We start from the raw sequence: 15,876 nt of genomic DNA, 5'->3' as shown, positions 1-15,876 counted from the left end.
ACGTTGATAAATTATTCATTCTTGAAAATTCGAAATATCATGACTACCATTTATCATATGAACTTATTATGTTGCTCAAAGTCCACGTTTTGAAATGTCCATTGAATTATATAATATTCTGTATAGATATTTTATATATAAAACTTATATAAAATATCTATATCGAATCTATGTATAAAACTTATAAATATTATGTTCTATATATTTCTGTACAGGAATAACATACTTATTCAGTATAAATATAAATTTAGTACTAATTACAAACAATAAATATTAGCAAAAAATAACGAGAACTTTGTATTTTTTAAATAAAAAGTTTGATGATTTTTTAAAGCACAAAATGTTTATATCAACGTCGAAATTTTTTGGAAATTTTAAATTCGAAAAACCTGGTTTCCTGCTTTTCTCTCTGTTTTTTTTTTTTTTTTTAAATAAAACAAAACGAACTTTTACAGTTCAATTCTATGGCTCATGAAAGCCTTTATAAAAGAGAGTTCAACGACATGTGACATAACATCATTCAAGGTCATTCCAGATTAACCCTTCATTGACGAGCGACGAACTTACATATATGCATTGCATGCGGTTTGATTTCTTCATATATTGTCTTCATATTCCTATCCTGCTTCAAAAGTGAGATTCATTTTTCAAAATGTGAAAATCTTTAATTTTATTGGTTCAATTTATTAATAAATTATTATTTTATCCATTAAATCTGCCAATAAAAATTTTTATTTAGTATATAGCTTATGAAAAATTTTAAATAAAATATCTTTTCATAGTAATAACTCGATAAATTCGATTTTCAAATTATATTTTTAGCAAGAATGTAATATACACATGTTACATTATTATTTACATTTAAGAGTATTTTGTAAATAATTTATTTATTAATTTATTTACTTATCTATCTATGTACCTATATACCTATCTATCTATTTGTCTGCCAACTTTATTTTATTATATGTTATAATGTGATTATATGTTTATATTACTGATATATTGTTATTTATTATTAATATATTAATATATAATATTAGTATAATATTGTATTTTATGAATCGTATAATTACGATTTGCATGTGAACATTACTGATTACTAGGAAAATATCAGTCATTAAATGCATTAAATATTAATAACACATTATTATAATACATTTTTCGCTATAAATAGAGAAATAAATTTATAAAGATAAATCAGATTTTATACACCATTAAATAAAAACTATTAAGTAAATATTTAATGATATGCAAATAGAAATATAAAATTTTGTCGAATTAATACATTTTTTTAGAAACAACTACTACATTAAAAATATACTAAAATGTTTTGCTATTGTATTTATATTATTAATATTATATTATTATTAATATATTTGAAAACAATTCATTAAAGATGATATTTGTATTTAAAAAAAATTCTTTAAAATAATATTTAATACATATCTTTAATTTTTGTTCATATTTTATGTTCGAAATGAGATTTTATGCATCTACCAGATTTATTCTTCAGACGCTATTACTTAAGTCCTTAGTTATTGCTCGCACATGTACATTATGTATGTAATCGCATAGAATTTAGTGTTAATCAATGGTAAATAGTTCAAAATGACGTGCGTAGCATACAGATTTCTCTTGTTACTTTAACTGGTCTGTTGAACCAACTAACAGTAAGCGCTTAAATTTTCTTTAAGATACTCTCGTTGTCAGATTTGATTTGTGCTACAATTGAATCGTCGTAACATACTTTCAATTTGATTTTATTACTCTTCGTCGATTGTTCTTATTTATTCTATCTGTTTTTATGTTTCAATCTATGAACATTAAAAATTGGAAACATGAAATTAGAGATGCAATTTTTTTAGAACGTAGTTTATATGTTATATATAAATGTAATATGAAATATATATATAAAACACACACACACACACACACATCGTTTATAATTTTTTAAAATATATAGTTTTGTAAATAATTAAAAATATCGATAAATTTTGTTCTATACCGGATCCATGAATCTCTGAGTTTTAGTTATATTTCCTAGTTGTTATTTTTTATTCATAGTATTATATTGATATTTGAAATCTTCTTTCTATCTGTCTGTAATGTTTAATGATTTAATGACTTATGCATTAATGACTTAATCGTACCAACATGATTGACATTGGGAATACAAAGGGTTAAGATAATATTTGTTCATTACTGTGCATAGTTACATAAGCAGAGAAGTGTATATACGTATGCACAAATATTTCCTTTGCCTAGTGAAAAATGAATGTGCTAACCACTTCTATTAATTTCTACTGTTGTCATTTTTCTAATATGTGTATTTTATGATGATTTATTCTTATTACTTATTTAACAAATTTTGATTTATTAATATTTTCGATTTATACCGTATATAGCTAATTTTATTCTATTTAATATATTATAAAATATATATCAATTAAATCAATTTGCAATAAAATAACTAGGAAATAGAAGTAGTGGAAAATATATCTATAAAATATCATATTATATCAATGAAGTAAAAATAAAATAATTATAAAATAAGAGCGATAGAGAATAGGTATCACTTATGCTTGACAGTATATTTTTATTAATTCTTACATTTTTTATTAATTAATTAGTAATTTGATACATATTTTTTTTATTTCCTAATTCTTATGAATACTTTAAATTTCGGATTTCTTTTTAGTTCTGGATTTTTCATAATTCATTTTTGAAGAAATTCTTAATTTGCATTTGTTACGAAAGATCGGCTAAGATAATATTCTTTATTTTTATTTCCGCAATGCATTTCACTTCCTTGGAATAAGTTTATTTGTTGAAAATCTATAAAGTAGTATCTTTGGAATAATAATATTGGTTTCTGAAATAAATTATTTATTATTTATACACAATCAGAACAGTTTTTGTCATTTAATGGCATTAAATGGATTGATAGTCGAATTTATTTTCACGAAGATTGAGTGATTTAAAAAAGTAGCTTAAAACACTGACATTTTACTGCAAATTATAGCATTGGTAAACGTTTATCTTGAGTTGTCTTTAAAAGGCGAATGTTGTCATAAATCTGTTTGTAGTACTAAAAATAAAAAGAAACGCTTATAACGTGTTTAAAAATAGTTAACGTCTGTAATTAAAGATATTTGTGAATTATTTTATAGAACTCGATAATTTTGTCATATATTTTAACGTTAATTTTAACGTGTATATACACATTTATACACATTTTTTGACAGATGATTTATGAACCGCCCTAATAAATATTAGGTAACAAAACAAGTTTATACACTCAATTAAAATAAAAAAAATAGGACACATACAGGAAACTTTTATAAAGTGTTTCATTCATAAAAATAATTATTTTCACAATCGATCTTTTCCCAACTATAAGTGCAAATTCTACGTTTAATAAATGCTCTGTTTTTAAAAGTAAAAAATCTACTAATTTCTATTTCAATCATTTATTTCGCATATGATCATCTAGTGCTAACAATAAGATCAGGCAACAGTTGGGAAAAAGTCACAATACAGAAGCACATATTAGGTCAAGCGTGTTTAAAGATCCTATTAATTAGCACATCTGTGCTATATGATACACATAAAAACTTATGTACAACTTTGCTGGTTGTAACGCGTTACAATAAATTAATGTAGTAAACTATCGAAAAACGCAATTCTCAAGTTTAGTTCACGTCAAATGCCTATCGTCATGTTTTATATTATTTTATATTATGTATATTATATTATTATATACGTTTAAAAATAAGCGCAGTTTAAAAAATTTTTTAAAATATACGGAAAGCTCAAAGGCCAGTTATCTATTAAAAGTGACTTGTATCGAACAAACATACTTTTCTGGTCAAAATTTTCAATTCGTAGAACAGTTTAGTTACAATATTATAATAACTGTATTATAATTGCCATATTGCGATACTCAATTAATAATTTTAACAGTAAAAGTTCTTTCTGACGAAAGAAATATGACTTACACTGACTGGCTTCTGAGCCCTTCACATCTAACGTACATTAATAAATAATTTTAACGTAAGTTGATTTTTATTCTTTTTAGAGCTATAACACGCTACATAAAAGTTCTTTGGATCATCCGTAGTCATGAGAGGAAAAACAGGAGTATTGCTGATGTATTTCGGCAATATGTCAATCGACATCCCAATAAAGTTTGTTTCATTTACGAAGATCAAGAATGGACATTTCAACAGGTAAACTTTATATTAATATAATATAATAGAATTATTAAACTTCATCATTATGTAATTACATTATCGTGTATAAATAATTAAACACCTAATACGATTAAAAGCTTGATATTTTAATTACTTTTCGACAGTTACGATTAGCGATTAACTTCCTGCATTTTCTAATGTTTCACTTTTAATAAATAGCTGATGCATCATAAAATCTATATAAACTATTTCAGTGCGGTTAGAAACACGTGTTTCAATCGTTCTAAAATTTCAGCAATGAATATATTTACTTTTTTTATCAATATCTATTAACTGTATTTGTTAAATTGTATTCTTCATTGTAATAATTTAGAAGTATTCAAATACTTACGATTGTATCAACTACTGTACGATTTCCTTTCATAAAGTTTAAACAGTTCAAAATATCGATAATTTTTCATTATTATTGGTTCAGTTATGTTCTTCAGTTTATGTAAGAGATAAAAAAAAAAAAAAATGGAACGAAATAATTGCCAGCCTCGCAAATAATAGCGATAAAAATGCGAGAGGATGAATGTTACTCTTATAAATAAGACGAGACGAGGTGAATAACGTAAAATATGACTCACTTCCTTTCTGTTCAGAAAATTGGTTAACTTTTATCATTTATTAAATATAAAATACTTTAACTCGTGTGTTGTTGAACTCTCTGTGAAAGCTATAGCAGATTCTATGCCAAAAATCTCATTCTCACTTATACAGAGACACAATTTTTATCGTATGACGTAACGTTTGAACTCAGATGTTATATATATTTCAAATTTAAAAAAAAAATTATGGTTAGACTGTAGTTTTTATGCTTTTATGGGAATTTTGAGAATACAAAGATGTATCAAATACACATAATATACAAAAATATATTAACTGTCTGAAGTATAGTACCTGTTAAGATACTTAGTACTTATAACAGTTTTTTATCGTACATAGATTTTATTTTTTACATTCTACAAGAATACTGAAATATTTGCATATAATATAAAATATGAATAAATGTCAGACAGCGTATTTATGATATAAAAATTCACATCTTAATTTAAACAGTTTCAATTATGAATAACTATACTTAATATTATAAATGATTAAAATTTTTTGTTTATTGATATTGATTGTTGATTATGGAATGTTTATTTTTTTTATTGATAACTCTTATAAATAATCAAAATTATATTTAATTATCATTACGGATTGTGAAAATATTTTTTGATCACCAGTAATTATCAGTAGCGAAAAATTCTTTTTTATCACTTTCAATCATTGCCAATTTTACTACCAATCTTATGTACTAATCATTGTCATTGGTAATAGTTACTAGCAGTTACCATTTGTAGTCTACTATTACTATTTGAATACATTAATTTTCTAACAGTAATAGTTAGTATAACTAGGGATATAAGTGTAATAGCAAAGGATGTTTCTATATGATTAGGTAGTAAAGTTATTACCGTTACATCAGATGCATACTTTCCTTTTGTTCGTAAATACAGCTGCAATAAACAGTTGCAATAATTTCTAAGAATTATCGTGTTCAAAAACCGTAAGAAAATTATCACGCTCGGAACGTAAAGTTCGGTTTTTATGCATTGATTTTTTTATACTTAATAATTTGTCATATCATAACAGATCGTGTTAACTATATGTTAGACGAGAAAGTTTTTCTAAATTTATATTATGATTAATTCAAGTAATAAATATTTGAAACTGGATATAAGAAACAATGATAAATTGTTTTAAATATTTTAATTTTTAATATATTGTCAATGAGTTTTTAAACAAAATAGTTGAATTATTTTATTATTTAATAAATTATTAAATTATTATTTATTGATTCTATAAGAAGATGACAAGTTTTATCTTTGATCATTAGTTTTTCATTAATTATCTAATTTAATGTGAAATTCAATGAATTATTTTTCAGGTGGAGGATTACAGCAATAAAGTCGCCACGGTATTCAAATCGCATGGATATCATAAAGGGGATGTCATTGGCATACTTTTGGAAAATCGGGTGGAATTTATTGCACTTTGGCTTGGTCTAAGTAAACTGGGAATAATTGTACCACTTCTTAATACCAATCTTCGTAAAACTGCTCTTCAGCACAGCATCAATGTGTCCAAGTGTCAAGCGCTTATTTATGGAGCCGATTTCACCGATCGTAAGTGCAACAAAAATTATTATTATTATTATTGGAATTATATTTATTCTTTGTTTATTCGAAATTAATCTTCATCCTTTGACCAATTCGTTTATATTCATTTTAAAGAATTTGAAGTTTTCGAGTAATAGGGAGACAATATTTAAATAGTATTTATTGGAAAAGGAAGAAAGATATTGAGATTTTATATGTAATAATAAAAAATCTATTATTATTTGTTGTTTTTTCATCTTATATTCATATAAATCGTAAACTGTGGAACATAATTTATATAAATCATATTATATAAACAATTATTTTGTGCAATTACAACATAAATCGTGTTCATCCAAATGAAAAATTAAATATCCTTAAATATCTTGAAACATTTAATATCAGAGAATTTCGTGGTACTAGAATGATGAGGAAAGCTGACTTTTCGTTTAATAGATTACTTATTTGGAATTATTACAATAACATAATTGAGTGGAACACGATCATGATGTTCTACGTACTTCCAAACGATTTTATTACTACTAAAATTGACTATAATCATTTAGAGTAGAACATTTCATAATACATAATAATGAACTGGCATTTGATAATTAGATTATGGATGTTCCATGATAACAAATCTTCTAGCTAGTATGAATTTTATTAAAGAATGTTATTAGTATCTCTTAAGAAATTCTGGCAGAATGTTAAACTCGTTACTTATTAATTTGAAATAATACAGATAAAAAAACCGACAATTTGCCTGTTGTTACACTCTGTTTACGACAAAATATAGACTCACGACAAGTCCCGTATACTAAGCCACAAACTGGGTTAACTTTGGCATAGTGAAAGGATGAACAGTGCAAAATATACATATGACCAAGTGCACGCTAAATAAATAGTGCGTTTCATATAAGTAGAACTGCATTAATTATTATTTATTAATACCAGTACTCAACTTAATATATCTACTTAATATTTTAAATGTAATATCTTTGTCATGATAATTCATTTAACATCTGATAATTTATTATAATTTTTTAATCCTGTTTACACAATTACATTAAAAAAATATAAAAATCAAGTTGTTGATAATATTAATATCAAAATATAATAATAATATAATATATACATATATTTTATATATTATGTATATTATATATATAAATTAAAAACTCATATAATTCATGACCTCCTTATGCGAAAATAAAATTATTTATTTTTTGTTACGTACAAATTCTCTAAATATATAGTTCTACTGTCATGATTGAAGCAATAATAGGAAATAGAACTAACTATCCCAGAATGAAAGAAAATTAGGTGTTCGGTTGCGTGTCGTGGTCGATTCGACTCGAGGTCCATTTATTTTATAAGCGATTGCATAATGCTAGTGGTCATTATTGTCGATAAATTTCAGTCATGTCAGTGGAATTACTTGTAAAATTTAACTTTAAAATTATCGATCTTTAGTATATTTTTATACATATCTTATAGTTAATTGGAATTAAAGCAACATAAATAAGTACTACATGTTATCATTAGACTATGAATTTTTATGTAAATTCACATTTTTTTGAACACAATTATAGAAGTTATATATATATGATAAAATATAAGTAGAATTAATTAAACAGAGATTTATTTCGTCCACCAAATATTATAGTGAATAACATACTTTATATGTATATTTTGAACATTTTGTGTGTTATTCAATTTTTAAATTTCGCATAAATGGATAAAAATTTAGTGATCATATTTCTGTTTTATTAATATTACTATATTTTACTTTATTAATATTATTTCGTAAATTATTTAAAAAACAATGAGATAAATAAATAATACAAAGTAAAAATACAAAGTAAATCAATCTCGATAATATTGATTTACTTTATCTGTATAAATAATCGTATAAATCGAAATAATCATATTAGATTATCTGTTTTTATAAAAAAAAAGAAATAATAACTAAATACATACATACATACACACACACACACACACACACATATATATATATATATGTGCTTTACACCCGAGATAATATGAAGTACAAATTATTACTTTTGTTTTCAGTTATCACGTCATGATGATAAAAATATTTGTTCTCATCTAAGAAGATATCTATGACTTTGGTATGGACCTTGGAAAAGAATTTTTACTTGTCATAACATTTACTTTTTTAAAGCAAATAACTTTCTCTTTTCTTTTCTTTCACGAACGTGTAACTCTGTTAACTACAAATTTCATCATCTGGAGAAATTCATTTCTATTACTTATTACAAATTCATATTCATTTATGATTTATAAATTTTTATGAATTGTACGAATTGTAAGATTTAAAAATTGTACTAAAATAGAATTGTTAATAAATTTATATGCATCTTCGAAATTTTTATAATGAATGAATTTCAAATATTTTTTATTGTAATAAAAAAATTTTTCTTAAATATAATTACCAAACATACTTATATTTAAACTAAAAAAAAATCTAATGTTTAATTTGGTAAAATTTCTTAAATTACTTTTAAAGTAATGAATTTATTAAAATATATAGTAGGATATAACAAGTTATAATTATATTAGTACAATTAAAATGTAAGAGAAATATGCACACGTATATAGAAGTGTAAGGATCGTTCATTGTTCCAATGATATAATTGCTTATTACTGACGCAAAAATTACGTAATTTTATGCTATCCACATCTTTGCACATATTCCCCCTTTAACAAGAAAATTATAAAGAAAACATAATATAAAATAAAAGTTATATATTATGTTATATCAAAAAAAATTATGTTGTATATTATATTACATAAAATAATGTATTAATAATTATTATAAACCAAAATATTATATAAATATTTTAAACACTATCATTGTATGCTTTTGGTAACAAAATTAGTAAAATATTTTCTGAAGTATTTTCTAATGAAAATTGAAAGAATAATTTTATTACAAATTTGGAGATTATTTATTTTCACTGTAGAACTTTTTTTTAAAAGTTTCCTTATTTATTAAACACACTTTATTTTACATTTATTAATATATAACTATTGTATAATTATTATTTCTATGTAATTATTTGTTTCAGCTATATCAGATATCATAGACTTTATGACTCCGAAATTTCCACTGTATAGAGTTGGTAGCTTATCAAATTCGAAAATATCAAAATTAAAAGACAATGACTTAGATGTTCTTATGGCTAATGTTTCTCCGGCACCACCAGTTTCTGAAGAAAAAAGTGCTTATCACGATCAGTTAGTATATATCTTTACCAGTGGCACAACTGGTCTTCCAAAAGCAGCAGTTATAACAAATTCTAGGTGAGAAACATTGAAATTCGAATATCAAATAATGTATCAATTTAATGTTCTATAATAATACTGATTATATTATAATATAACATTATTATTTATTTAACAAAGAATATAATATAGATATGTTAATGATAAACAATAATTTTGTTAAAAGCGCTTCTTGTAACAACAATTTATTATTCGTTTCAGGTTTATGTTTATGGCAACTGGTATATTTATGTTGGCAAAATTCAAAAGCTCAGATATAATTTATACGCCCTTACCATTATATCACACTGCTGGTGGTGTAATGGCTGTTGGGGCAGCTTTGCTTCATGGCGCAACAGTTGTAATTAGAAAAAAATTTTCAGCAAGTGCTTATTTCACTGAATGCGTCAAATATAACTGTACAGTAAGCTTTTCTACTTTTTTTTTTTATTAAACTTGAAAGAAAATACATTTAATATATTATTTACGAATTAATATTTGAGAAAATATGAACATAAAAAGGAATGGATGTAATTAATTTTTAGATTGCTCAGTATATTGGAGAAATGTGTAGATATATTTTAGCTGTACCTCCGAAACCAGAAGACAAGCAACACAAAATTAGAGTGATGTTTGGAAATGGTTTGAGACCACAAATATGGCGCGAATTCGTAGAACGTTTTAACATTCCACAAATTGCTGAATTCTATGGAGCAACAGAAGGCAATGCTAATATAGGTAAAAATAGAAATAATATACGTATGTTTATATAATTAAACAAAATATGAAATTAATTATTATATCAATATGAGTAGTGATCTTATATTTAATATTTTATTCTTCTAGTAAACATCAACAATACCGTTGGGGCTATTGGTTTTGTGTCCCGAATTGTTCCATCAGTGTATCCTATTTCTATTATAAAAGTTGATGCTGATGGAGAACCTCTAAGGGATGAAAAAGGTTTATGTCAATTGTGTAAACCAAGTAAGTATTTTTATTGAAACAAATACAAATTAAAGAATTTATCTCATATTTCAAATTCCAGTGAAACAATCTTACTCTATAATTTTTTCCTTCATTTTCAGATGAACCAGGTGTTTTTATTGGAAAGATTATACCTAACAATCCATTTAGAGCATATTTAGGATATGTAGATCAGAAAGCGTCCGAAAAAAAGATAGTTCGTGATGTATTTACCAAAGGCGATTCAGCATTTATATCTGGTATAAATTTATTCTAATTAAATTTTATGTGTATGACATATTTCTTTATTGCAATTTTTTCATTCAAATACAATAAATATTGTAAATAATTAATACAAATAATCATCATAAATTTCTAATTTCTTTCTTTGCAGGTGATATTTTAATAGCAGATGAATTTGGTAATTTGTATTTTAAAGATAGAACAGGCGATACTTTTAGGTGGAAAGGAGAAAATGTGTCCACATCCGAAATCGAAGCTATTATTAGTAATGTTATTAATTATAGAGATTGCATTGTATATGGAGTGGAGGTAAAGAAAAAATATTAAAAATGACATTCAATAATAGTTATTTCATTGTTGATATGAGGTATGGAATTTAATAATTTAATTTCTTATCAGATTCCAGGTCTTGAAGGTAAAGCTGGAATGGCAGCAATATATGATGAAAAAGCTACCTTAGATATTGATCGATTATCAGTTGATCTAAAGGAGCATTTAGCAACTTACGCAATACCTAGATTTATTAGAATTTTATCGAGAATTGATCTCACAGGTATTCTTTTATTATTTGTGAAATTAATCTTTTACTATTTTGAATATTATTTTTCATCATTTAAAATTATATTTAAATAATACTTAATATATTTTTAAAAAATTTTTATTTTTATGTCAATTTTTCATGTAATGAATAAAATATAATTAATATAGTTCAAATATTATAAGTTTTATTTTACCATTTTTATAGTGCCATTTTAATTTACAAAGAACATTATTTCAGGCACATTCAAATTGAAAAAGAAAGATCTTATGGATGAAGGATACAATCCAAATAGGATAGGAGACAAATTATACTATTTAAATGAAAAGTCTGGATACCAGTTGTTAACTACTGAAATTTATGAGCAGATTCAACAAGGAAAAGTTCGTTTTTAAATTCTGTCCTAAAATAAAAAGAAATCTCGTGGGAACAATTCTTGCAACTCTTTACATGTGAAGTGAAGAGACTCCGTTTTTCCCTCTCTTCATTCTGCTGAATCAAAAATTTATTTTGTACTGGGATATTATAGTAATAATTAAATTATATAATTTAAAACTATTATTTTTTAAGATATAAATTTATATTTTGTAGAATTCTTAGTATGATTAATACTTACATATAAAATAAGTTGCATTAAAGTTAGAATGAAATGTTTTTTACTTAAAAATGAAATGAATATTATTTATTTTTTTGAATTATGTTAATTATGCTTATTTTATACATATATGTGTATATGTGTGTATAGCATATATAATAATTTATAATTATTATATATATTATATATATATATATATATAATGATGTATATCATCAAATCATCTTATCTTAAAGTTTCAAATCCATTGTTTCTATACATTTTGTAATACATTCTGTATAACAGATAAATGTTTTTATATACATTTATGTAAATTGAAATTACATAAATATTTTGCGAAAAAGGAAGACTTATTTCAAAATTATATGAAGCATATATAGTTTGATAAATTATAAATGCATACAAGGTACTAACAATAAGTTAAAATAATATATAACAGGAAATGCAAACAAAATATTTATTTTGTAACAAAAACCAAGTATAATTTTCCATTTCGAAATTTAGACGTTGTTAAAAATATTGTTACAAGTGTTGTAGAATTGTTTTATGAATACATAGCAATTGTGAATATATATGTCGTAAGTCATATGAATAAATACAAATGTTGATTACAATTTATTTAATAGATCCTTGGCCTGGTTTTCAAAAACTAATGGTATATTTTTTCAAAAGGCAATGCCAACTTTGTCCAACTCAATATATTGACGCTATTTAGCAAATACTTTTAAATTAAAAATTTTACGACCTATTTTTGTAATTTTTTATCAAACTGCAGATCACATACATATATAGAAAAGATTATACATTACTTGCTCAATCATTCTCAATGTAAATATATTCGTATATTCGTATAATTTCAATATATTGTATATTAAAATCAAATTTTTCTACTCCGTGCAAATTGATTGAAACAACTAACGTAGAACAAACAAATAATGCTGCCGTTTTTAATTTATCATTCCAATTATGTTCATTAAATTTTGTTGCTTTAAAATATGTTTTGTCTTATTTTATGTAGCGTTCATTGCTATTAAAGTTGATTTGAATTTTAAACTAAATGGATCATTTTGTAATTCTATGAATAAAATAATGATTTTAAATTTTATTAATTTTGAACAACAATAAAATTAAATTTTTCACTATTAGAAATAATGAAAATATTTTGTATCATTGCCTGTATCAATATAGAACTCTAATAATATTTATAATTCTTCGAGACCAATGATGCAACTGTTAAATCATTTAATATCTCAGCCGAAGATGCAATATTTATGATATGAAATCATTGATGAAAATCAGTATAGTATTACTTGTATTAGTTTTTAAATCGCAATTTGAAAAGTCACTATTCATAAAAATGAATAAATATATAAATGCTATAAACAACATATAAAAACAGTGACATATACGGTGCGTTGACCAGCTATGTAAAATATATTTTATAAGTGTTAAAATATGCTTATCTTACTTTAATACAAATTCAATTGTTATTAATTTTATTGCAAGTTGAAAACTATCATCGATTATTGGAGTCAGTAGCTTCACAAAATCTACCGATCTCGAATATATACGTATTAAAAATATTTTATTTTCTTTATGCTGTTTATTCATTTTAAATTTAGAAGTTCTTTCGAAAATTGTATCTTTTGTTAATGATATTAATTTTGAAATGTCATGTTAGAAATAATTATTATATTGAACTACTACAAAAACACATTAAATTTTAAAAACACATGTCTTCAATTATCTTTAAAAATTATCTATATTTATACTTGAAAAAATTTAATTCATTTTGATATTATACAATTTTAATTCAATTTTTTTATAATAATTTTAACATGAATTAAGATAATAATATTAGCTTTCTGTAATATACAACTTACACATTTAATATACACATTTACAATTACTATGCATTTATATATTTATAGAGATGATATGTTATATTGTATCTATATTTACTGTACATTGTTATTGTTATATCTATTAAAAGCATATAAATATATTACTGTTAATAATGTTATTACATCAAAAAGTAATACATTTATTAATAAAAAATTTCTGTAATTAAAATTTAAGACAAAAATATATTTACATAATTAACACAAGTATTTTAATATAACAAATATTATATTATAATTAATATATATTATTCTTTGATACTATTTTTTAATAAAAATTGAGAAAATAATATTTTTTTATTTAAAATAATCCGTTTAAATACTTGTTATGTTAATTTTAATTCACGTAATAATTAAATACAAGTTATCACAAATTTACTACTTTGTTACTTACAAATTATCACAAATTTACTACTTTATGAGTACATTAAAATATGTAATTGGTTACTAAAATTATATATATATAGATATTTATAGATATTTTACAGTTTGTTTTATATTTACAAGGATCTAAACTCCTAAAACAAAAATAAATTTTTTATATATGTACAAGTTTTTTATTAAGAAAAATGGATATGTTAAGCATGCATCGTGTGGATCACTCCTAGGATACATGCCGGAACAAATTCATATTATTGTCCTTATCACACGCTGTTGCCCTTTTTGTCGATTGCGCCTGTATGTCTGTCCTTGTCACACGCTATTGCTCTCCTTGTCTACCGCACAGATATGTCTGTCCTTATCCCACGCTATCGCCTTCCTTGTCCATCGCGCGTATATGTCTGTCCTTGTCGCACGCTAGTGTCCTCCTTGTCTAATGACGCTAGACAAGGAAAGCAATAGTGTGCGACAAGAACATCTTTCGATCTATTGAAAAAAAATCCAACTTTTTGCACACACGTTTTTCCAGGACAAAACACACATAGAAAGAAAGCGGGGATTCTAATTTTAAGGAGGCACATAAATAATTTTGCAAATTATTACTCTTAATTAGGTTTTTTCCGTAAATAATGCGAACTGTTACAAAATGGACATGGTGGCGCCATCTAGCGGTAACGCAGTGGTACTAATTATTTATAAAAATACTTATTTCTGTATTTTACGGGTCAAATGAGGTGTGAAAAGAAAGCTAAGAGTCTAATTAGGGTAATACAATCACAAAAGTTCACAATTCATTTCGCTAAATTAGGTTTTTTCGCAAATGAAGATTTCTCTGTTTTACGGGGAAAGAAAGAAACACTAGCGCCGCGTTGTGGCACACCGGTGGAACTAAACGCTCTATAACCATAAAAGGAGAATAATTAATTTTAATTTTTTACGCCACAAATTTACACTACACGGGCATATATTTCAAAGATAATGCTATCAATTACGTTCGCAAATAAATTTGAAACAAATATTCACTATAGTTTCCGAGAAATTATGCGCACACTGCATGATTTCTGCTAAATAATTTCTTCTCGTAATTTGTGGAAAAACTGTCACCTGTCATTTAGATGCAATAGTGGCGCCATCTATTGACAACTCGGCGGTACTAAAAGTAGAAAATTCTGTTTTTAGTACTACCGAGTTGTCAATAGATGGCGTTACTGTTGCATTTAAACATTGACAGGTGACAGTTTTTCCACAAATCACGAGAAGAAATTAATTAGGAGGAATCATTTGTGAACTGTTATGGTTGCGTCTCCGATTTTAGAGACCCTAAGCTTGCATTTTATGTTTTGTTTAAGTATAATTTACGTATATACAGAATGTTTCAATTTCGTTTACGTTAGTAGTAGTGCCAGTAGTGTGCATAATTTCTCGGAAACTATAGTGAATATTTGTTTCAAATTTATTTGCGAACGTAATTGATAGCATTATCTTTGAAATATATGCCCGTGTAGTGCAAATTTGTGGCGTAAAAAATTAAAATTAATTATTCTCCTTTTATGGTTATAGAGCGTTTAGTTCCACCGGTGTG

General features: G+C 24.5%; 1 protein-coding gene across 1 annotated transcript in view; it reads left to right on the top strand.

Moving 5' to 3' along the window:
- LOC122533673 (long-chain fatty acid transport protein 4) overlaps positions 1-12,630 on the top strand; it is a 28,409-nt gene extending 15,779 nt beyond the window's left edge. The window contains exons 4-13 of the mRNA XM_043663607.1: positions 4,079-4,229; positions 6,169-6,406; positions 9,475-9,709; positions 9,893-10,094; positions 10,216-10,408; positions 10,517-10,657; positions 10,759-10,896; positions 11,031-11,188; positions 11,279-11,432; positions 11,658-12,630. Of these exons, the coding sequence (XP_043519542.1) occupies positions 4,079-4,229; positions 6,169-6,406; positions 9,475-9,709; positions 9,893-10,094; positions 10,216-10,408; positions 10,517-10,657; positions 10,759-10,896; positions 11,031-11,188; positions 11,279-11,432; positions 11,658-11,812 (1,765 nt within the window). The 3' untranslated portion in view covers positions 11,813-12,630. The remainder of the gene's footprint in view (positions 1-4,078; positions 4,230-6,168; positions 6,407-9,474; positions 9,710-9,892; positions 10,095-10,215; positions 10,409-10,516; positions 10,658-10,758; positions 10,897-11,030; positions 11,189-11,278; positions 11,433-11,657) is intronic.
- Positions 12,631-15,876: the final 3,246 nt, after the last annotated feature.

The sequence above is a fragment of the Frieseomelitta varia genome, unplaced genomic scaffold, assembly GCF_011392965.1.
Source record: "Frieseomelitta varia isolate USP_RPSP 00005682 unplaced genomic scaffold, Fvar_1.2 scaffold_545, whole genome shotgun sequence".
In the NCBI taxonomy this organism is placed as follows: domain Eukaryota; kingdom Metazoa; phylum Arthropoda; class Insecta; order Hymenoptera; family Apidae; genus Frieseomelitta; species Frieseomelitta varia.
This window is presented reverse-complemented; position numbering and strand designations above follow the sequence as displayed.